Source organism: Setaria italica, chromosome I, assembly GCF_000263155.2.
Source record: "Setaria italica strain Yugu1 chromosome I, Setaria_italica_v2.0, whole genome shotgun sequence".
NCBI lineage: Eukaryota > Viridiplantae > Streptophyta > Magnoliopsida > Poales > Poaceae > Setaria > Setaria italica.
Genome location: NC_028450.1, coordinates 11,428,433 through 11,453,062, shown reverse-complemented (window position 1 = coordinate 11,453,062; position 24,630 = coordinate 11,428,433). Strand labels below are relative to the sequence as shown.

The 24,630-nt window shown below is 44.5% G+C and overlaps 2 protein-coding genes across 2 annotated transcripts; both read right to left on the bottom strand.

Annotated features, from left to right (window-relative positions):
• Nucleotides 1-7,473: 7,473 nt before the first annotated feature.
• On the bottom strand, nucleotides 7,474-16,935 carry LOC101779783 (probable anion transporter 5, chloroplastic). Its single transcript, XM_012842696.2, has 15 exons — nucleotides 16,433-16,935; nucleotides 15,961-16,106; nucleotides 15,350-15,449; nucleotides 14,796-14,848; nucleotides 14,340-14,414; nucleotides 13,555-13,635; nucleotides 13,421-13,479; nucleotides 12,535-12,635; nucleotides 11,988-12,103; nucleotides 9,461-9,497; nucleotides 9,205-9,300; nucleotides 8,523-8,664; nucleotides 8,387-8,439; nucleotides 8,100-8,186; nucleotides 7,474-8,014 (listed from the first exon to the last, which is right to left on the bottom strand). Exons 1-15 carry the CDS (start codon nucleotides 16,817-16,819, stop codon nucleotides 7,904-7,906), a joined length of 1,644 nt encoding a protein of 547 aa, XP_012698150.1. The 5' UTR covers nucleotides 16,820-16,935; the 3' UTR covers nucleotides 7,474-7,903.
• A 2,371-nt stretch (nucleotides 16,936-19,306) lies between these two features.
• LOC101778156 (nucleolin-like) lies at nucleotides 19,307-20,179 on the bottom strand. Its single transcript, XM_004952197.3, has one exon. It carries the CDS (start codon nucleotides 19,982-19,984, stop codon nucleotides 19,583-19,585), a length of 402 nt encoding a protein of 133 aa, XP_004952254.1. The 5' UTR covers nucleotides 19,985-20,179; the 3' UTR covers nucleotides 19,307-19,582.
• Between the last annotated feature and the right edge of the window lie 4,451 nt (nucleotides 20,180-24,630).

Below are 24,630 nucleotides of genomic sequence, written 5' to 3'. Positions count from 1 at the left end.
TGGAGATAGCGTGATCGACACTGCCAGTACTCCCACTCTCTCCCAGATCCGAGCAAGGAGCACGGACTCGAGCCCCGCGATACGGCCACGGCCTACCGCTGCACAGCTACAGATGCAGGCTCTGGAGGTTAGTTGTGTTTCTTTAATTTTTCATTCATTTTGTACTAACCTTTTGCTTGACAATAAGTGGTTGGGATGAAATATTGTAGGCCCAGGTGGAGGTAGAACGGAAGCGCCGAGAGGAACTAGAGGCGAGGATCGAGGCGGATCGGCAGCTTGAAAGGCAGAGGACGGAGCAGATGTTCCAATACATGCAGAGTGTGTTCCACAGTTTAGGTCAAACTCCACCACCTATGCCACCGAACCTCTTCCCGCCACCTCCACCACCTCCTGCAGCTACTCCTGTGAGTCAATCTCAACCTTACAATCAATCTAGACTTACTTCCACTAGAATTACTTGTTTAGACTATGAAATCTCTTTACCTACATTTGTGCAGAATCAATCGGCGGCGTCCAATGCAGAATCTTCCTGGGGGCAGTGGCCACCTGCACGTCCTCCTCATACTCCTCAGTGAATTGTCATTTCTGTGTTTGTGATGCAAAACTTGTGAACTTATTTAGACGAGAACTTATGAATCCTATTTGTGTGCTTGTGAATCCTGTGGTGCAATTTATATGCTTGTGCTGCCATTAATATGCCTGTGTATCTGTGGTTGTTTTTTGAGAGGGGTCCTTTATACCTAACATTTCTATTTTGTAGCAGGAACTAGGACACTTTGCCGAGTGTTAACACTCGGCAAAGAGGCCATTTCTGGTAGTAGTAGACGCGTTTGCCGAGTGTATCCTCCAAACACTCGGCAAAGGGGGCAAAGAAATGGCGGAATTGCTTGTTTGCCGAGTGCCATAGGGTAGGCACTCGGCAAACAAGGTCATTTTGCCGAGTGTTTTGGAAAAAACACTCGGCAAAGGGGTCATAAAAAATGGCGGGCCTGGGTTCTTTGCCGAGTGTTTTATTAAATGCACTCGGCAAAGATGGAAACTTCGCCGAGTGTATTTAGGGCAACACTCGGCGAAGGTGGCATAAAAAAATGGCGGGCCGGGCCACCTTTGCCGAGTGTATTTAATAAAACACTCGGCAAAGATTTCGACTTCGCCGAGTGTCGGCCGTCAGACACTCGGCAAAGCTTCCGTCGCCGTGACAGCCCGTCATCGCCTTTGTACCGAGTGTCATATTTTGCCGAGTGTATTGCGGCACTCGGCAAAGGCTTTGCCGAGTGCCCGATGGTTGACACTCGGCAAACAACCTGTTTGCCGAGAAAAACTTTGCCGAGTAATGTTCGCCGAGTGTTACACTCGGCAAACACTTTGCCGAGTGTATTTGGCCCTTCGCCGAGTGCCTGGGGCACTCGGCAAAGTTACTGTATCCGGTAGTGAGGGCAGCATGGGGTGGGTGATGCACGAGTACACGCTCACCGAGCCGCCGTGCCCGTTCCTCAAGATCTGCCACGTTACCTTCACCGGCCACGGCAAGTGGCGCAAGCGAGTTCCAGACGACGAGTCCGGCTGTCAGGCCACCGGTGAACCCGCATCTAAGCGCGCTCGCGTCGCCGCCGCCGCCGCAGCCAACAGTGGTTCATCGACTTGTGCCTACGGATCGACAGCGCCCGCGATCGATCAAGGCTACGGCGCGGACCACGCTTCCGGAGACCCTGCGCATCAGACGAGGATTTCTGATCAAGAACTCAGCGTGGCGGCAGCGCATGCCTCTGCGTACCAGCAAGAACACTTGCTGTCTTTTCCGATCCACCAAGGCATCTCACCGAGCAATCAGGAGCTTATCGATGGCACCTACTTGCCGCCCTGCATGGAGTTGGAGGAGCTACGGCAAACTACAGATCAGCCGGTGCAGAGCTCTTTCTGGAGCTTCCCTTACTCAGCAGCAACAGGCGGTGCAGAGCTCTTCCTGGAAGTGCCAACGATACAGCAGCATCAGCCCATGGTCCATGAAGCTAGCACGGCGGAGTACCAAGGAATCTCAGAGACGGCTCATCAGCAGCTGATGGTCCAGGAAACCACCGGCACGGCGGAGCACCAACTTGGATTAGACGAGCAGGAGCAGCTGTTTTGGAAGTCCTTACATGTTGATATCGAGAACATAGTCTGCTGAGACGCTCCGCTCTGTTCTTCTCTAACCTAAAGTTCTAACAATGTAATTCTTTCCATGGTTCCACCTTTGAACCAAAGTGCTAATGTTGTAAAGTATGTACTTTCTTTCCATGCTGCAATGACAAAAGTAGCTGTGTGTGAACCAAGGTGCTGTTCTTGTAATTGTCATCAGTAAAAAATTGTTTGTTTGTTCTTGCACTTGTGAACGATATGCATTCTTGATATGACCTTTCCAGAGCACTCAATTTGAACACAAGTGCAACCTCATATAATTGGAAGCGGTTATATACATTAAAACAGAGCTATAGCAACACAGAACACACTAGCTAGTGCTAGTGTAATTTAAACACAAGGGCAACATCATATAATTTGTACTGACACTGGCAGGCCTCCATCTTCATCAGCCCGCTGAAGACGATTAGCTATTTCCTCTCTCAGAGACATCCCCTTAGCAGTTACATTCTCGAAGCTGGTAGAAGAAACAGCAATGGCTTCACTAACGGCCATCTCCTCCGTGAAGAAGCCAGCATTCTTCGCCTCTAACGACTCCACAATTCTGAGACTTTCCTTCTCATCTGCGAGCTTTCTCTGCAATTCTTGAATCTCTTTCTCGAGTCTTTGAACATTGTTGGCATGTGCAGCTTTGTGGACTTTGATGAATTCCTGGCTTCTGGCCCACATCAAGCCACATCGGCTCAATCTCCAAAACTGAACGAGTGATTGTCTCACATACCAACAAAGCTTCCTCCAGCATCTCATCAACCTGTTTCATCCTCCCAGATAGCTCCATCGAGATGAGCTGCTGACTGGGCTCGTCATCAATTTCCTTGATCAGACAATTTAGCTTCGTAACCATCTGCTTTATTTCTTCAGTGAAGTAAGAAGAGAAGAAATTCTCCCATCCATGTAACATCATCCTCACGTCCTGAATAAAAGACTCCTGGTATTCTGCATTGGCCAGTGCCTGGAGCTTCTTCATATCGGTGATAATTATCCCTGAAGCATACTTTGTTCCAGAGCAGGCAGATTCAGCCACTTGTAGTGGAGCACCAGGAATTGGATCAAACTTCTTTGGATATGGGGGAAGAGTTCTAGAATCAAAAGCAGTGTCTACCTTCTCCAGGTACTGCTTCACAATCTCCAAGACACTCTGTTTTATTTTGGAGATTTGGGTAACGCTCTTGGTAGTATCCCAATCCTCGTCTAAGCTTATGAACAGAACGAGATGAAAAACAAAGAAAGAACAGAAAATAAGGAAATGAATAAAACCATCATTCTAGCCTGCACCACAAAATGTTACTTAGTGAATAACTTACATTTTCTGGTTACATTTTCTAGTAAATGAGGTTTCTTCAGGGCAATAGAGTTGGATCCAATGCTGCACTAGTAGACAATGTTAGAATAAAAGAAAACATGCCTCATGCATCAAATAAATAAATAAATTTGTTTCAAGCAGGCCATGGAGAAACAAAACAGGTTCACCTCAGTTCTGGATCGTCATCCTGTTCCTCAACCCTCAGAACATCTTCTGGAACAAGTAGAAATTTTCGCCAAAATGAACATAAATATAACCCAACAGTGCTGTTTTATTTAATTTGGAGAGAAAGAAGGATATGGACTCTAGTAAAATGATTTAGTTGTTCTTAACATCAAATAGTAAAAGAGTAGCCTAGGAAGTACTGGCCGTATAAACAAAAAGAGCACCAATTGAGTAGAAATAACATCATTTATTATCCTGAGGCATAAATCCATCCATTTTTTCACACTTATGTTATAGCATTTGGGGCATAACAAGGGAGCATTAAAATTTACTACCCCTTCCTTCGTCGTTGTCAACCTGATCCGTGGTGGCCGTGCATGGTCGGGGTTTAGCTTCCACCCCACAGGTAGTCACTCCCTGTGGATCTTGCACCTCGTCGCCATCCATGTGCACCGGCAAGTTCACGTCTTGCTGCTCCCTTTGCCTCTGCGCTTGTCTCTGCAGGTCCACAGGCAGTTTATTTCCGCTATTCCACAGGCATAATAAACATGTAAATGAATATATTTGGTCACCAACGTATGCTCACCTTCTGCAAGAGTCCATTCAGCTGATCCACATGAAATTCTGCCCTTTGGGAGCGCTTATAGTGCAAACCCACACGAGTGCACATTTCTTTAAAATCATGGTGTGGAAACCTCGATAACGGAGCATTCTCCGCGAGGGTCCTTGCGAGCTGCATTTTATCGCCAGTTTCGTCGTAAGAAATGCGCCACCAACCCATGCGCTTCGTGATGGAACGTGCAGAAAACGTCACGGCGAGCAGATCGGGGACCTATAAAAATAAATAGTATAATTAGTTTGGAAGCCTTTTCTGGAGGGAAGAGATCGAAACCCGCCGGGCTTGAGGTTTACCGACTTGCTGTAACAGCTTCTGATGCCTCTTTCTCCAATTTTCTCATCTTTTTCTTGTGCTTACCATGCTTGCACGGTTTGGTGGACTTGTGCATTCTGCAACTGAGATATCAAGCAGGAACACCTTACTTAGTAAGCACAGCGAGAGGCAGGAACAATCGGAAATCGCATTGGATTAGCATGGAGGACTGAATGCCTGAATCTATATATAGTTGTTGCAATTAATTAAATTAAGCTAGACTGTGCATGCACCACTTAACACACATACATGCCTAAATGGTCTAATGGACACCCCTTGACTTGAGACACATCTAGCAAGCGGTTGCCAAACACCTACTCCCTCCGTTCTAAATTATATGTCGTTTTAGTTTTTTCTAGATGCATAGTCTATACACCTAAATATTTATGTCTAGATTTCTAATAATATCTACGAATTTAGAAAAACTAAAACGACCTACAATTTAAAATGGAGGGATTACATGGCTACATGCATTCTTCTTCTCCTCCCGTAAAGCTGCCTATACATGAGTGTATAGTCAACAAATTAACAAGAAACTTTTGGACATGCATGCTATTTCAAACGAGTGAAAACAATACTTTATGGACGAGGTGTGTTGGGGCCTAAAGCAGGAAGCGAGCGCCAGTGGTCTAGGAGGAGAAGATGGGCTCACCGAGTGCCGCTGACGGCGTGGATCGTTCACCGGAGAGGTCGGCCGTTGATGACGGCGGCGCTCGCCGGGAAAAGAGACCAAGAGAGAGTGGGGAATTAGCCGGCTTCATTTCTGGAGAACATGAATTCTGGTGGTGGAGGCGGCTTTCATTTGTTATGGCGAACGGCGAGGAGCGAGGCCGATGGGGATTGGGGATTGGGGATTGGGGAAGTGGACGGCCACGCCTCCGGCGCACGGAAGCGGCCTGGGAGTGTCGCTGACATTCAAGCCGGACTGCCGGAGCACGCGGTGCGAACGAGGCAACGTCCACATTGCCGCTTCGTTGCCTGTCAACGTACTATGCATTTACTGTTTCGGCTATAGTGTGAACTGTGAAGTCTTTTCCTCTTTTGTTTTCCTTGTTTCTGATCTCAGTGATACTTTTTTTCCCGACGATCTAAGAATGGGAACCGTGTCGATTATATTTTAAAAAATAAATATTGATCGGTCATTGAGGAACGGTGATTTGGATTGGAATATCAACACGAGTTACACCACACAACATTTTCCATCGTGGGAAAAACAATCATACATGCCAAATTGCATATGCATCACTACTCAGACATCCACAGGAAAGACGCATCATGTTTAGCAAGATGGTTGGGACGTGGAGAAAGATGGGAGAGGCACGTGGAAAGGTAGGACGAGGGTGATTAGTGGGTGAGGAAACGAATGCACGAAGAGGATGGGTCCAAAGAGTATGCATCCAAAGAGTATGCAGGTGACGAAACTTTTTATTATTGGTGGAATCATTTACTATCGTCTAATTTTTTTCGGGTCCGTAACCTCCCTCATAGGTGAGTCCTCTACGAAGGATTCGGAGTGTAACTCTCGGAGAAAATTGTTTAATTGTTTTAGTTCTCTCGCTCTTTATATATATGTTCTTTTGATTTTTTTTTTCTAGACAAAATTAGCTTGGGACATATTGCTAAGTCACCAAGAGTTTTACTATTTCAATAGAACATGATTCCATACAAATGGCATACAACAGTCCATGGAATGTGTTAAACTCGGTGCGACATGCTAACATTAGGACGGGAGATATAAAACAAAGATGTCACATATAAGTCATAAAAGATTCTTGAAGCTACATACTTGTTTATTTACTTTTGAAAAATAGAAACCACGTTACTTGACTTTAGAATGCATTACCAAGACCTACATGTGGTGTTAATTAGGGGCCAGCAGAAGAAAAATGCTTGCTTAGCTGTATCGGGTTGATGGGGTTTTATTTAGGCTTCACTTTCAAAAATATTTATGAATCTTCTAGTAATTTAGTAAAAACTGAAGGAAGTAAATTCGCATCAACCTTTAGAAAAGTAAACCAAGTAGCTGCTCCCTCCGTCCAAAAAGAAGCGTTCGTTTAGCCTTTAAATTTTATCCCACAAAGAGTGTTCCTTTAGCTCCTAATAAAACTCATCTAATTAAAGAAACACTCACACCAATAAAAAAAGTGTATTGAGAAGTGCATAGAGCCAATGAAATGATCAATTAATGCCTAATCTCTGGTTCCAATGCACGTGCATTTATTCCAGATCTAGAAAACCAAACAGACTACAAAACTTTCTAACCACAACTAATATGAGTAATTAGAGCAAGTTTAATAACGCAGCTAGCAAGCGAGCTGCAAGGTTTCTCTCAGCCTTTTCCTAGCCCACTCGTACAATGGTTAGCTCTTCACCATTAATACATGGTCCACAAGTCATTCTCACGAAGTTTCTTGGTTCCTGTGCCCAAGTCGGCTGTAAGCTTATAGCCCGCTTCTCGTTTCTCACCTCTTCTCTCTCCTCCACATCAGCATTCAGCCAGCTTACAGCCCCTTATTATACTTGCTCTTAGGGGTAATATGATCACTTCTCACCAAAATTTTCTAAATGGATACTTATATATTTTAGGACGGAGGGAGTATGTATATAAGTTTATAGTAAGGTTGAGCAAATCATGTATTTGATCTACTTCTAGATAAACATATTTGCTACGCCCCAACTTGAACCAATTATATTTATGATTCGTAAAATTTCAATCAAGGAGGAGTACGAAAGGACATAAGTGGCTTCCACGCATATTCACTGTGCAAAGTAGTGATTCTCTGCATCAATCAGTTACTAATGCAGAGTATCGAGTCTGTCGTCACTCGTCGGCAATCAGGCTGTCACAAAAACGGAAGTTTCTGTGAAGAAATCAAAAAAACCGCCCAGCGCCATGTAAAAATGACTCTGCGTAGGTAGTAGCAACTACCAAGCAAATTGAGGATTGACTCCTCGATATACTACAATTCTATATTGTGTTGACCAAGGACGTCATATGGTGTCCTACATATTTACACTGTTTTACAACAGGAAGTTACAACCAATGCAGAACTCTCCATAACAAAGATATTCCTCCCCTACCAACAAAGTGTAAAATGTGAAAAATGATCAGAAAAGTCCTATATATATGCACGTCATTGAATGCCTAAACGTATTTACAGAATAGTTTTGCCCTTTTGCACTGTTCTTCTATCTGACAACTGAAAAAAAGAAATGAACATAATATCCATGTGTTCAGTGCCTAAGAGCCCCATACTTATGCCTAAACAGAAAAAATTTCCTTCTGAAATGACCCCTTCTGTGCAGAAGGAGAAACTATATATATGTCATGACTCCCGTTCTGACTTAGCAAAATCCTGGGGCTCACTGCTGGCAAACGCTAACCATACTGCAGTACCAGTTAAGTAGAAGAATATAGCAGGTGCAAAGAGTGATACCTGCAGACAAAATGATACAGCTACGGGGTATTAGAAATGGCTCATAAAAGGAAATATAGTTTACGAAAATTGATTGATGCCATACACTCCAAGAATGTGTTGAATCCAGAAGATAGCCTGTCAGTGCAATGCCAACAATTCCAGGCACAGAGCCTATGGTGGTTGTGATTCCCTGGAGTGCAAAGGCAACAAATCAACAACTTCGTCTCATGATAGAACCTAAATTGTGCAGGGTAACATAATGCAGCCAGCATCCACCGCTAACTGTCCATCTACCTTCTACGAACCAAAGCGGAAGAATGTCCGTTGTCTATTTTTTTTTCCAGAAGGTAAGTGAAGAGAATTCGAGAAGGCGGAACAATGATCCCTTACCAGGAGAATGCTAGCATATTCACGAGAGATATCTTGATGGGTACAATAAAGCCCTGTTTATCAAAAAAAATATTAGGTTTAGACCCTGGAACCATAACGAAAATGCGAAATGTGATGGTAAGCTTAACACCATGACCTGACAATGCGAAGTTGGAGAGTGATAGACCAATTGTAAGAAAAGCAACTATTTCCCAGGGAGGTAGTCCAAGATCCATGGAGGAAAGCATCAAGAAGATCGCGGGTGACACAAAGGAAATTGTTTGACATATTTTCCGTACCTGAAGAAATTAGAATAGACTCCTTTTTTCAGTTGTCCTATAATAGATGTCTTACATTAGGAGCTGATTGAAAATACCATTGAGTTACAACAGAGCGTTATATTATTATTCACTCCTGACAATTGCCAGGCTTTACATCCGACGGGGCAGCTTAAGAGTCCAAGTTGTGGCTGTGTTTCGGTGTTACCTTCAAGCAGCAGGGACTGTAACTGTAAGAATCGAGCCCATATTATTGCGTTTGAGTATATACTATGCCACTAGCAGTAAGGTGTCCATGTCCGTATGGCTGTTATGGACATCTCTGATAGATAGAGGGGGCAGCGTCAGATTCAATGAAGCAAGGAAGAGACTAGTCTACTTTCTTCCATTTGGCATTGCCAGCCCCTCTAGTTTTACTTCTTATACCCCAAGTCTCCAACTACCTTCTCTAAAATTGAACCATGGCACCTACCCAGCAACCATACAATATCTGCAGCAATGGCACGCACAACACAACCACCTCATAAAGGGAAGGCTGATCAAAAGAAGTGAATGAATTACCTTTGTGGTGTCAACTCCATTTGATATCAAGTTGTCTGCAAAAGGTGCTACAATTGATGTAACGACCATTGAACCCAAAGGAGGAAGGATTGACACCTACAGCAAACATTGTCGATTCAAAAGGTCTACATGGGGCTGGAGTAAAGGCTAGACATCAAAGCAAAATAAAGGCAGACAACATAACGTAGTGAGAAGGGATTTGGGGATTTCAATAGAATGGTCTTAATATAACTTAAGAAAGGAAGCGTCAACATACCCATGCTGCTTCTGCCAAGCTCAGGTTCAGCTCTTGACTGTAAGAAAGAGTTAGGGGGGAAATCAACAATCAGAACTTGTGCTATATATGTTTGGCATAATGTAATGAACAGATATCAGCATATTAAATCGGAGCCATCACTTCCCTAGATTTCTAGAGCATAGAACATACTATCGAATATCAGAACAAATGTAGTTATGAAGATGAGAGAAACATTAACAGTGGACTGCTCATCATAATACTTGAGTTCAGTAATTGTAATTGTTAAGTGCAGTATATGTAATATGTCAGGGGTAGTCTAGGTATTTCACAAGAGTCTAAAGTCTTCCCCATTGTACAATATATTTCCCCTTTTGGGCTATTGCAATGTATTCTGATAGTACACAGTTCGTCCATCCTCTATTCTTTTTTTTTTCTCGAACACGCAGGAGAGCTGCGTATCTTTGATTAAGAGAGAATAAAGGTCCAAATTACAGGGCATCACCCCACCTTGGACCAGGATGAGGGATGTAAACCATAGGCACTAAAAATTCGTAACAACAAAAAACACACAAGGACCTGACCGGACTAAACCCCTGTTTTAAACTCTAGATCACCACCCTTTCTAGGTGCAGGCCAGCAAGCCCCTTGGCTCCAGCTACCTGCCCCAAATGTGCTTCATCTATGAAGGCCTGAAGAGCTCTACGAAGATTTGGAGCAGAACCATCAAAGACACAAGCATTGCGATGTTTCCAGAGGGTCCATGATCCCAGGATGACAAGGGAATTAAATCCCTTTCGATACTGTTTATGAAGTTTCTTCCAAGACCTTCTCCACCAATCTGCCAAGGATTTAGCTCTACGACTACGCACCAAACTAGACAAGTTCAAGGGATTCAGAATATAGAAATAAAACTGTCGTGCGAAAACGCAGGTGGTAAGGATGTGTTGGACCGTCTCCTCTTCCTGATCACACAAGGGGCATTGGTCAGGGTGAGGCAAGCCTCTTTTCTGCAGCCGATCAGATGTCCAACATCGGTTCCTGATTGCCAGCCAAACAAAGGTTTTGCATTTACTAGGCGCCCATGCTTTCCAAAGCCTCTTCCAAGGTTCAAAGGTAACAGACCCAACCAGAAAAGTTCTATAGGCTGATTTTGTAGTGAAATGGCCCGAAGCTTCAAACCTCCATTGGTGTTGATCTTCCATAGTGTTTAGCATAATATTTGACAAAGCATCCCAAAGCTCCAGATAATCATGAAGTCCATGCCAACTAAGAGCTCCTCTTATGTCTGATACCCAAGATTGCGCTTGTAGCGCTTGTGCCACAGTTCTAGTTTTTCGCACCCTCAAGGGAACACTTTTATAGACATCTGGTGCTAATTCTTCCAGGCAGCAGCCATGTAGCCAACGATCTATCCAAAATAAGGTATTCTCCCCATTACCAATAGAAGTTGCAATTGAAATGGCAAACATGGCCCGACTATTGGAATGAACTGGTATTTCAAGCCCACCCCATGGTCGGTCAGGTTTGGTCTTCTCAATCCATAGCCATCGCATTTGTAGAGCCCAACTCATGGATTCAAGGTTGTGAATTCCCAATCCTCCCAGATCCATGGGCCTCATGACCTTCTCCCAGGCCACCAAGCAACATCCTCCATTCACATCCTTTCTTCCTTTCCACAAGAAACCCCTTCTAATTTTATCTATGGCCTTAATGAACCATTTAGGGACCTTGATGGCGATCAGCAAATAAACAGGAATTGCAGTGAGGACGAACCGAACTAGCACCGCTCGACCAGATAGATTCATGAGAGAAGCTTTCCACCCTGGGAGCTTGTCAGCTATCTTCTCAATCCAAGTCATTAAGTCACACCTTCTCAATTTCCTGTCAGAGATAGGTAGTCCCAAATGTGGTAGGGAAAGAAGAGGTGGTACATTGCAAGGTGCTGTTTACAATCTCTATTACACCACCATCACATTCTATGGGGATTACGCAGCTCTTATGTAAGTTAGTTTGCAAGCCTGAAGCCACACCAAAAACATACAACAGATTCTTAGTGAGCTGCAGATCATCTTCTTCCAGCCGAATAAAGAGTGCTACATCATCAGCATATAAAGACATGCGCTGTCCAGTGGAGTGGAGGGGCTGTAATAGGCCCTCAGTTTCAGCTTTCAAGAAGAGACTGTTTAGGACATCCATAACCAAGATAAAGAGCATAGGGGATAGAGGATCTCCCTCTATTCTTAACAGTAATAAGTACGTTTGGTCCTATCTCAACGGGAGTTGATCTACTTTCAAGAAAATCAAATGAGCATGCAGAATGTGTATGCGGGTGCAAGGAACTCCTTGAAATAAAAGGTTAGAACAATTAAAAGATTGCAAATGGAACTTGGAAATTCAGAGTTGAAAATTCATAGTACTACAAAAAGCTAGATACTACAAGACATGTTTACTATAAAGTATCCACTGAAGCAATTTTTTACACTTTATCTAAAATGACACATGAAGTATATAAGATAATTTGAGAAAGAAATGCAAGGTGTCAAACCTAAAGAATGTTGGTAGCCAAGACAAGCACGTATAATGCCCCCAGCTTCCACAAAAGTGCGCATATATCATTGCCCACACTGCCTTGCTTTTGAAAAATGCTCCCCAGGGCACATCCTACAAGACAAGCAATGACCATGTTATCCGGTATGTAAGAAAATCACTATTGGCATAGAAAATTATGTGTGAGAGACCCAATTTCCTAAGATGGTCGCGTTGCATCACATAATTTATAGAGAGAAACGGCATGTAGTTGAAGTTATTCATTGCAAGCACAATGTACTCGTGTCGACTAGTTATGAAGAATCCAACATTTCTTGTAAGTGAGATGACCAAAGAAAGATATGTAAACAAAATGATGAAATCCATTCAGACAAATAAAAATGGTAGTTAGTATTTACTGCATACTTTATTTTGTGAATAACTCAAACTACACATTAGATCATATTGGTTCTTCCTTCACTTCAAAATTCAGAACATTTCAAGTTTCATCAGTGTGAAAAACTGATAGCAAGTTTCTTGTGCGATCTCTGTATCTAGAAGACAACCTTAAGTGAATTTTGCGTATCTTCCAATGACGAGTTTGATGATTTTGAAGAAACGGCTGATGAGATAAGGCCATCAGATCCAGCAGAACTTGGACCCAAATCTGCATAGTACAGGAAACGTCTGCGTTGTTTTAATGAATTATCTGAGCAAAGGTGATAGTTAGAAAAAAGAAGTTTCAAGAAGAGAATGTAGACACAATCTAGCTCAATGATTACTCAATACTGAGGATATTCCATACTCACTATAAATAATTTTAAAAGGAAGGTAAAAATACACCGCAAACTAGATGAGGTATACTCATGTGAACCATCATTATTAGTGCGTCAAATCAACTTGACACATGGAGCTTTGAGGAGGTAGTTCTTCATGCAACAGATCAACAGTATAATTTTCAACTCTGAATCCTATTCGCTTCATAAGAACAAGAACGAAAAGGTAAGTTTGTAAATTGTGTCCTTAACCCTTATCTACATAAACCTTCTCCTTTTAGTCCTTTCAACAAAAGCTGTTAGATAGTGATTATAGGGACAACTATCGACTGTTTCTGGAAAAACAAAATCAAGTTACTTTACTGCTCTAACAAGATGGTTAATGTCCTTACAGGTATAGAATGCTATGCGCTAGTTATATGGTACATTCCCAAGAAAGAAACCAACTATTCACATGTGAATGATGATAGTAAGGTTATACCATGACTCCACCTAAATCTTCATGCCCTAGTTGGCTTTATTGCATAAGAAAATACAGTTATAATTGCAGAGAAGATATCAATAGAATTAATTACCATAGTGATTTATAAGGGAAAGTTTACATCATGGTAAATTTTTTTCTCGAACAAAGTTTACATCATGGTGACTGAGATCAGAAAGAAAGATCAGAACTTACTTAGTGTGCCTTCATTTTCACCTAACTTTTGTTCTTTAAGAGATTCAAACCCTAGACACCTGTGGACAAAACAGAAAATAAAGTTAAGCTATAATAGATTATCTACTATTTACTTATTAGAAATATCTTCTTACCAAATAATCCCAAGAAGGCCAAGTATGTAAAAGGCGGATTCCCATCCAAGGTTCTGAATGATGGGAGGGGCAAACAGAAGTCTGTAATATAATAGAATATGCAAAAAGTTATCTTCATAGCAACACTGTTGCTATAACTTCAAGCTGCAGGGTCGCACAGACAAAATGTAAGGCAATTTCCTCTGATATGTAAGAAACAAGTTGCATCTGGTTACTAAGGTAATCTTGGGTGGTATCAAAATTTAAGATGACAAATAAGACAATCGAGTTGAGCATCATGCTTAGGAATTAGGATACCAAAGTAACTAACCCATGATGAATAGCGAAAAGGTGAAACCAACAGAACAGCTGAAAGCAGTTCACCAGAAAAGCATTTTCTTTCTAAGTATTTCTCACACTGCATTCTTCTATGTATACATCCAAGTGCATAACGAGTTAGATGCCCAGCACCTACAATGTCTATAGAAATGAAATATTTAATTGCGAAGAGTTATATTATGAAAGCATTTTTCATGTAGAATCTAGTAATGTCAATTTAATGCTCTCTGTCTCATATAACATCTAGTGTGTTAAGATGATGGTCAAAGCTAGAAAGGTTTGGCTGACAATCCTAAATGGACTTAATTATATTTATGATCAGCAGTTGTATCTCAGGAAATATGCAAAGATCTGTTTAGAGATGAATTCAGATTGAAATCCAATTTATTTTTAGTTCTACAAGCATGCGAAATGTAGCAAATAGGAACATGAGCATATTCACCTATAAAATACTTGAGAAAACATACCCTAAAACACTTCCAAAGCTTGAACCATCATAAACAACGGAAACTGCTCTTGATCGTTCTTGCAAGGGAATGAACCTGCATGTGAGTGACAATGATGGTCAGAAGTTCCAAACTAGTATTGCAAAATGCTATAATGCATGTTGTATGAACTATTGCGTATAATAATAGCATTTGCAGGAAGTTTGTAACAAATATAAATATAGCCACCACCAATTATTCTGCACGAGTAGCTATGGAAGAATTCATCATCCAAAGATGGAGGGATTAAAAAAATAACCATATAGTAGCTGCCTACATTGTTCTTGAACTTATAACCAAAATATTCACCATTATCTAGAGAATGAATTTGACACAAACAGTTATAAGTTCACAAGGAAAGTCCACTAAATATATGTAATAATAACGAACCAAAGTAGCATATGAAAACAGTATAACTGATTCTAAGGAAACTCTTGCCTAGCAATTAAATCTGCAGCAGATGATGGTGAGAGACCTTCTCCAATACCTACCTAGCATAGCAACACAGGCAACATGGTAAGATGCAAGTAGATAAAAGTGATAAACCTTTCTGTTTGCCAATTATTAGCACAACTACAGCAGGAGAAATGCATTTACATTTGGATCTCACTTTTTAGTACCGACTGTATGATTTCTGACACTTCTGGAAATTTAATTTGTTAAATAATATACGAACACACACACATGTGCATTAAATTAGGTTCTTCACACATAACTTGGTTTCTCCTAAAGCGTAGTAACAAATCTAGGGACTGCCTCCGCTCCAAAATCCACACAAATGTCAGACTATGTTACTAAAGACAAACCCCAGTCTGTCATATCAAGGGATGGTTCCATAGAGATTTGGCATCTTAAGATAAATAATATAAATAAAGAAAGAATATCAAGCATGCTAGAAAAATTCTGACGAATTTAATAATGGAATAAAGCACCGCAACATTTTTAATCATACATTAAGTCTCAAAGAGAGAGTTTTAGTGAGCAAAGGTTACCAGAATCCTTGACAACACAAGTCCTGGCAGAAACCCTGCTACAAAAGGAATAATAGAAATGGCCAATGACCATGCCACAATACCGGCCACAAGCACTTTCCTACAATCAGCACAAAAACATCAGTATTAAATGAGTACAATGCGACAGTAGATAAATAGATGTTGTGTGCTGTAGTGGTAAAATAAGATAATGAGAAAGGACATGAGATCCAACTACAGAAAGACCTTTGAGATATGCAAGAGTGATAAATCAGGGTCATGATGTTAGGAGTTTTTAATCAGGGTCATGACTAGAAGTTTGTAAATTGATCTTTTAATTTTTCAACAACTAATCTCCTCTTCTGTTGAATTTAAATTCTTGTGGCTAGTAGAATTCAACTGAAAATTATAATCATAACAGTATATAAAGTATTTAAAATCTTGAAAGGGTTAAAAGAAATAAATAGGTCTTGTATTAAGCACTTTGTATTCCATACTGTCATTTTGCAATTATAAGCCCATGAGTCATACACTAGCATTAAACACTTTGTATTAGTGTTGTTTTGCAATTAGCCTACTTGGAAAAAAAGAGAAGCTTGTGGTGCCCCCCGGGGGGACAAACGACAACTAACCTTCCGCCAAACAATTTTGCCAGCCATCCTCCTGGTAGTTGACTCAATGCAAAACCCAAGAAGAATGAGGACTGAACTAAGCCAGCAGTTGATGAGTCCCAACCATACTGATGTGCCATTGGAATGATTGCAACACTCAAGTTAACCTGAGAAACATGAATATTTTGTGATTAACATAAGGTCCTGGCGAGAATAAAGGATGGGCCATCCATATAAGATTTTGTAACATTTTGTCTTATCAAAAAAAAAAATGCCATGCAAGAGAATGAGATAATTGATTATAATAACCTGCACCTTTTGATTTGATTGGAAATGTGTGCGTCTTTTAAGAAAAGGCACTACCGTAGCACTTGTAATTGTAAGATTTACCATCATGCTTGTTAATTATGCAAACTCAATTGATCCCAAATTCCCCACGAGCATCTAGTAGCTGCTAAGACTTGCTCACGATCCAGCACTCGTACGCTCGTACCTTGTCCATGTTACAGATGGCGAAGGCGAGGGAGGTGGCGCCGATGAGCTTGTAGCGCTCGGGCAACCCCTCCCACCACGACGGCCGCCTCGCAGCCCCGCCCGCCTCCTCCTTGTCCTCCTCCTGCCCCTCCCCGCCTCCCCACCCTCCCAGCTCCTCCACCACCACCGGCATCAGGACCGGCAGCGCCTCCGCCTCCACCTCCACGGTGCTCGCGAGGCCAGCTCCCACGCCCGCGCCGTCGCCGGACGGCACCACCCTCCCGGCTACGCGCCAGCGCGGCCGCCGGAGGGGCGCGCGTGGCGGGAGGACGCGGAGGAGGGGCCGGTGGCGGCCGGCCAGGAGGAGGAGGTGGCGATCGGGCTGCAGAGCGGAGGCCGCCGCCATGGCTGGGGCCGCGAGCTGCGAGGGAAGGGAAGGTGTGGAATTCGAATTTTTGGTGGGGCGTAGTTTTTGAAGCAATTTTTTTTTTGAAGCAATTTTTGGTGGGGAATAGTGTCGAGCGGTGGTGGGCGAGGCTGCGAAAACTGTTTGCGATGAAGTTTTCCTGGGAGTTTGCGCAGCGGGGAGGGAGCCACGTCGCGCAACCAGATCCCCTGACGTCCACGTAACGAAGTCAAAGGGATATAGAGGATTTTTTTTTTTATCTCCCCCCAAATGAATCGTTGATCGACCTCGAGAACATGTGAACCAGAAGCGCAACGGGAGAATAGTAGAGTGCCCGTCTTCCGCGTAGCCCTATGGCTCGGTGCCTCGTACGCCGTGACGACCAGAATACCAGATGGAGACGTTTGCCAAAATACGAGAGGCTCTGAATTATTCAGGATAGTTGGAAAGGGTGTGCGATACTGTGAAAACAATCGGAAGCGACATCTCTGGGCATGCCGGCCAAAGGCACGTTCAAAAGATTTGTGACACCTCATGATATTCTTGACAGCATTAAAACAATCTCGTGCTACTATCATTTTCCTGATGCTGCAATAATCTTCAGCAACAGCGAGTGCTTCCGAGCAAGCCATTGCTTCCAATGATTCAGGATCAGTTACATTATTCGGAACAGTCATAGTAGTGGCTGCAACAAGTTCTCCATTATTCCCAAGAAGATAGCAATAGTGCATTTGGATCTTGCTTGATCAAACGCACCGCTATCTAAACGCTGGTTTCTTGGTTTTGGTTCCCTATTTTTTGTTCAACTTCTTGCCTCTCAACAAACTCCGATTCTTGTAAGTAACCATTGAGGCATTGACGTTATGGAAAAGGGGCTCTGAAAGACACCTTCATGGATAGCTTTGCCATATAGCCCAATAAGTAATAAGGATTCGTATCCCAACAGCTTTAGGAAAGGTTACAGCACATAAACAGAACCCAGTATTTTGGATCAGAAATACACAAATTGGCTCAATTCTGATACCTTCTCATCCACCAAAGCCCAAACACTGAAACACACCATGTATCCTCATCTGCACCACAAATTTTGCACTCAGCTGTAGTTGCTAGATTTCTACTTTTCAGCACACTAGCTGTAGGTATTGTGTTCGGTGCAAGACTCCAACAAAATACAGTAACTTGATTTTTTGCGGCAGCTTCATGCTTCAAATGTTTCCACTCTTTCTTTCTTTCTTTCTTTTCGAGATCTATGTTTCCATTCTTTCTGTCTTGTTTTTGTTTCCAGAGACAACACCGCCGCTGTACCGGATAGAACACCTCAGTAGCCCGCTAAACTTCTAGCATGCTGGGCTCAGCACCAAAGCCCAGCCAAGCGACAAACGTCACTGCAGGCCCAGACTAATCCTTAGTCGGCCCATGTATTTCTATGTACTCGCAGTGCACCAGGATTCAACAACATTTCAATCCATGATTCAAAAATTCAAATGAAGGTCTGGAATTCAAACAAAAAATAGGTCCAAATGCACCAAATAATCCACATAAACATGAGGAAAATAGAGCTTAATGCATCAAACATAGCACCACGTACGTACTAACAGTCTACCACTCCCACCGGCTCCTGACATTGATGCAAGGATTCGCCCATGTATGTCCTCCTCTGTCTCATCAAGGCCACTCGTGTACATGAACATGGTCATATGGTCTTTATGAATTGCAAGCCATCCATGATGCCATGCTGCGATTGCTTAAAAAGATGCATTATGATCTCAAAAAGACTTTAAAACAAAGAACATTGAACTCAAATTTGTTTCTTTTTCCGTTTCAAGAAAATTTGTTTCTTTTTACAGCTTCTTTTTATTATTATTCTGGGAGAGTTTTCCTGTTTTGACAAGTAGAAAGAAATTTTACGGACAGGAAAGAAACTAAGGTGTTTCAGACAATTCCCATTTAGCCAGCCCATTAAAAAAAATGAAGACTGCCATTAAATTGTAGTGCTGGAATCCATTTTGCAGCGTAGAGACGTCAGTTAACTGAAGTCGGCCGTGAAGTCGCCGCAGGTGATTTGTTTTGGTGTGGCGCCTAACTCTGAACTTGTATGTACTCTGCGCCTGTAACCTGCAGAGACAACAGAGTTACCTGATCAAAGGTTAACTATGTTTTCAAAGGGTTGGACACACCCTTCTAAACTTTAGTAACCATTTACTAATAATGGATTAATTAGGTTTAATAGATTCATCTCGCGAATTAGTATATGGATTTTACTTCATTAGGCTTAATAGATTCGTCTCGCGAATTAGTATAGGAGTTCTGCAGTTAGTTTTATAATTAGCTCATGTTTAGTCCTCCTAATTAGCATCCGAACATCCAATATAACCCTCCTAAAGTTTAAAGTTTAGCACCTCGTATCCTAAGTTGGGAGCGCAGATCACCGAGATAAGCTGCAAGCCTGCAACCACGATGCCGATTATTACCCAAAAAGACGCAAAGTTAAGCGACAATCACGAAGTACAGTACTCCAAGATTGGAGTTTGTATAATTATGTTCTTCAATGTAATACAATTTTCCAATGTGACACGACAAAACTGACCAAATCTGTTTAACCCAATCAAGAAAGGAGATTACAACAAGCGCATGAACGCCGATCCATTGATCCGTTTGACTTTCTAAAGCCTGTTCTTTCTTGTGTTTTTCTTCTCTATCTCAGCGGGAGGAAAGAAATCAAAACGAGCACAACAAGGAGAGCACCGAGCCGAGCTCTGCAGCTTAGCGCCTCCCGCGCTTGGGCGCGGCGTCGTCCTCGTCCTCGTCCTCATCCTCATCGTCGAATTCGTCGAGGTCCTCGTCGTCGAAGTCATCTTCGAACTCCCCGTCGCTGCCCATGGCCTCGAACTCCTCTTCCTCATCCTCCTCGTCCTCGCTCACCGTCACGGCCGCCTTCCGGCCCGCGCCGCCGCGTGCCGCGTACCCGCGCCGGGCGAATAAAGCCGCCGCCGCTGCGGCCCCGCCCGTCGTGCTAGTGAGCTGCAGAAGAAATCTGGTGTTGGTAGCGGCCGCCGCCGCCGCCGGCCGGAGAGGGGCGAGGAGGAGCACCGGGCTCGGAGAGGCCGCCGCCGCGGTGGCGGCGAGGCGGCGGAGGGCGAGCGCGGCGGCGCGGTGCATGGCCATCTGGGCTGTGAATTGGGGGAGGAAAATGCGGCGCGGGCGGGGTTGTCTTGGGTGGCGGCTAGGGTTTAGGAGGGGGTTTTAATGGAGCCGGGTGAGAGGGAGGCCGCAACTTGAAGGAAGCTTCCAGAGACGCGAGGAGGGCTCGCTCGCCCGAGCGATCGGTCGGCCGCCGCCTTTGCCCATCTGCGCTGCGCCATGCCGGCCGACCGGCGAGCTGGTCCTTTCTTTTGTTTCTTCTTCCGGGATTGGGTTGGGCTGCTAGTGGTATTGGGCCGTGCATCTACCAAAAGATAGGATGTTGTCAGGCTTTGTGTGTGTCCGTGGGTAGTGCACTGTCGATTGAGGCGGGCCGCTTAAAGAGAAGTTTTTTTTATATACTTTTTACAATTTTGCAGAAATAGAGCTATGTCACTGTACGAAACGGCGGTAAAGGAGCATCGCCGGTTGAAACGGCGGTAAGGGGACCTACCGCTGGGTGAAACAACGGTAGGTCCCCCATACATCTTACCGCCCTCCCTCCCCGTCCGGCGAGCCGCCTATGGGATGCAATGGCACGGGGGTCGAGGCTCTTCGGCTGCGTGATTTGGCGGAATTGGCGGGCCACCGTTTGAATTGGCGGAAGGGATCTAGTTCGCCATATGAGCCAGCGGGGCTTCCCCCTCACTACAAGAAAAATAACCTTTCATCCTTAGTCTAAGTATCGATTGTTTTTGGATCTAGTCTAAGTATCGATTGTTTTTGGATCTGGTACTAATACTGGTTCCAAAGTTAGGAGCCCCCGGAAGCCCTCTAGTACCGGATGGTAGCTCCACCTTTTAGTACCGGACGGGTTTACCGACCGGTACTAGAGGCTTCTCTCGCGCCTGTCTCGAGGACATAGAATTTTTTAGCTATCTTCCTCTCTCTCCTGCCACCGCACAGCACATCGTAGTGCCTTATCTCCTCCGATCCCTTCCTCCTTCTCTTCTCCATTCTTCTCTCCTCTTTTCTGCACAACACATCACCCTCTTCTCTCTCGCTCCTTCTTCTTCCTCCCGCTCCTCTTCTCCACCGACGCCGCCCCTCTCCCTCCAGCTCTTCTTCTCCATTGGCAACCGGCTTCCTCCCTCTCTCTAACTCGCCCTCTCCCTCGCCCTCCCCACACCTCCCCCTCCGGTCGCCCCTCACCTTGTGCCTGGGTTGAGGAGCGCCGGCGGGGAAAGGCATGGCAGCGGCGGCTTGGTGGTACGGCGGTGGCGGCGGGATGGTGTGCGGCGGCAGGATGCACGCCCCCCCTCTCTCTCTGGATCTGCAGGATGCAGCGGCGGGATGGCGGCGACGTCGGGGGCGAGTGGAGGTGGAGGGGGCTGGGAGGAGGAGGAGGAGGCGGGGCTAGAGGGGGCCAGCGTGGGGAGGGTGGAGGAGGAGGAGGCGGCGGCGGGATGGCAACGGCGGCGATAGGAACGAGTGGAGGTGGAAGGGGTCGGGAGGAGGAGGAGGCCGGAGCCAGAGCCGGCAGCGGGGGTGGAGGGGCCGGCGGCGGGGAGGGGTGGGGCCAGGGGGATTTTGATTTTTTTTTATTTTTTAATACCCTAGAGGGTACCCTTCTAGTACTGATTGGCTAGTACCAGTTGGCCAACCGGTACTAAAGGGGGGGTTCCCAACCGGTAGTAAATTCACGTTTTCTAATAGTGCCTATAAAAGGAGGCGCGCGGCTGCCCCAGGCTCTCGCCCAGTTCTTTCCCAGATTGAGAGCTAGAGCCAGACCGAGAGAAGAGGAAGGGAGGGAGGAAGAGGAGGAGGAAGTGAGGGAGGAGAAGGGAAAGAACTGGTCTGCGCTGCTCTGGTCTGGTACTGGTCGTAGGTGAAGGGCTCCGGAGGGGTAACATCGCAAGGCGGATGTCCTGGTGCAGCCGCACGTGCTGTCGCGAAGTCCTGGGTGGTGCCTTGTGTAGCAGGCATATGTGACTTGCGGCGGGAGCGCTCAATGATGTCCTACAGCACAAAATCAGTACTCGTGTCAATTCATGAGCACAAATTTATTAATTATATCCAATGAGACAAGGGCAGGAGGATATACCTTCATATAGTTGCCGAGGCGACGATTCGACTCCATCATCAGTGACACCATCTCCGGTTTAGCAATAGGTCATCAATCAATTGGATATCTTCCAGACGGATTTCCTTCTTAGCTCTAGATTCTGCATGGAATTCTCCTTGCGACACCAAGGCATGACTACTTGATGGCTCAGCCGTGGCAGCTTCTGTCGATGGCGGCTTCTAGAGCTAATGTTGTTTCAATTTCTACAACTAGCTCGAGGGCTATAGGAGAGGCCATGACGCCAGGAGTAGTCATTGGGCCCTTGGGCAATGGCTCGGGGGCTGGCACTTCTACATTTGCCACCGACTTGACTACCTTGTGCATCAACGTAGCCACATTGGCTACTGCACTCGAAGTAGTCGTTGTCCCTTCAGGTTGCTCTTGAGGCATGAGGGTTGGCAGCACCGGGGCAAGATCTTTTGCTGAGGGGCTAAGGCCATTAGTACTTGATTTTTCGTCAGGCTTCGACAATTCCATGTTCGAGGTAATTCCAAGAACTTATAAAGTTGAGTAGCGAAGACAACGCGATACAATAAGTAGTCATAAGAGAACTAGAATTACCTGGACGATCTTTTCAACTTCAACTTGGGCTCTCCCGTTAAGCGCAAGGGCTTGATGCTCGGGAAGGGTACCTTGGGCATAGTCTGCTCCTCTACAATGCGAACTTGACCAGCCTGTGGTACTCTCTCTGGTCTTTGAGTTGTTTTTTTGCACCGACAGGGTCCGCCATTTGACCAGTTGAATGGTCATTAGCAGTACCTTGAGATGACGGACCATCATCAATCTTAATGACTTCAATGTTCACCGGCGACCTATCTTGAGCAGCCAAAGCAGCTGCCTTCTCCGCGACCATCGCCAGCTCGATTGCCTACAAATCACCAGTATCATCTAAATTAGACATGGTGGTGACATTGGAGACACCTTTTGGAAGTATATGATTACTCAGAACCTTGTCATTCCTCATAGGTGATTACCTTGGGGGGACATATTATCCACAGTGATGGATTTCTTCACGATCCATTTTGCAACAATGGTCTGTTTCTTCTTTGATGGTGAAGGGATCGTGGCTTCAAGCTCATGTGTAGCCTAGCGCTTCTTCGACCCGGAGGACGATCCAACCTTCACAAATGGTCAGGCCTCGACTTCATATTTTTCCACGGCATCACCTGATCATCACCTCTCATAAATTCACGTGTAAACACGTGAGGGGCAGCTTCACAAGCATCTTCAGATCCAGGAGGAGGAGGAGCGGAGAAGTACAAAGCAACATCTTCCTGCAAGACAAGTTAGCAAACCCAACAACTTCAAATAAGTACTCAGGGGGCTACGGCCACGGGTACTTGCAGGCTTTGGCGGGTTGGTGGTACAGAATTCCCGCACAATAGTGGGGTTCTCTCCCACATTTTTGAACATTCATTTGAGCTTCGCCATAACTTCATCAGTGTTAATCTCTTCCGGAGAGAATCTGGCAAGATCATCCAGGCCGGTGTATTGATAGTCATAGTGACACCTCTGCTGCTGGATGTGTCGCTTCATAAAGCTGAACACCACTCCGATTCCAATAAGGCCCTCTTGTTTTGACTGCGCTATTCTACCCATTAGCTCGGGTAGTTGGAGGCAATCTCCATGGTTTGGTTCATCAAGCCAGCAATTGTTCCATGAGAGGCCATGCCCTGTCAGCTTTGGATCATGGTTGCCAATGTAGCACCACTTTTCCTTCCACCCGACATTGGAGTCTATCAACTTGTAATCCAGATACTGGCCGCTTGCTACATCCTGCATCTGGATCCCAGTGCCTCCAACCAAGAGAGTATGATCTTTTGAGGGTGTGGCTTCACACAGAAAAACTTCCGGAATAATTGAAAGTGCGGCTTGATCCCCAAAAAGGCTTCACAAAAATAAGCGAAGATTGCAGTATGGAAGATCCCATTGGAGTTTAGATGCACCAACTCCAATTTATAATAATGCAGTTGTGACATCTTAAGTAATTAAGAGCCAAATCAAGAGAAATTAAGAAATAAATGAAAGAAAAATCAAAATGGTTAAGTGTTAAACACCCTTGTAATGATGCACTTGGGAAGTAAATAAAAATAACATTTATATAAGAACTCAATTTTTGGCCAATATAAAAGTGATAGATCTCTTCAAATTGAGCACCTTTAATAATTGGCACTTTCCTTGATTTTGAGTGGAAGGTGTTCAAAAACTGAGTTGAAGTTCGGTCGAAAATCAAATCATTTTCAAAACCAGTTTTGGTCGGCATTCCACCAAACTTCTCCCAAGTTTATCTCCAAATTCATCAAGTTTTTTATATGTTGGCTTTTACAAAAGTTGTAGCCTATACTTTGTCCTCCAACTTTTATATTTCGAGATTCAAACATGTAGTTCAAAATTTGTGAGAAAATACAAGTTCAAGATAGGCCCCTTCGCACGCCACGCGCACGCGACGCGCCCTGGGTGTGGTCACCACGTTCGCAACGTGCTCGCCGTCGCCACATGGCGCAAGATTCCTACCGCCGCGCCGCGCCAAGCCAATGGCCAGCAGTGAGGCGACTGCACATGCGTG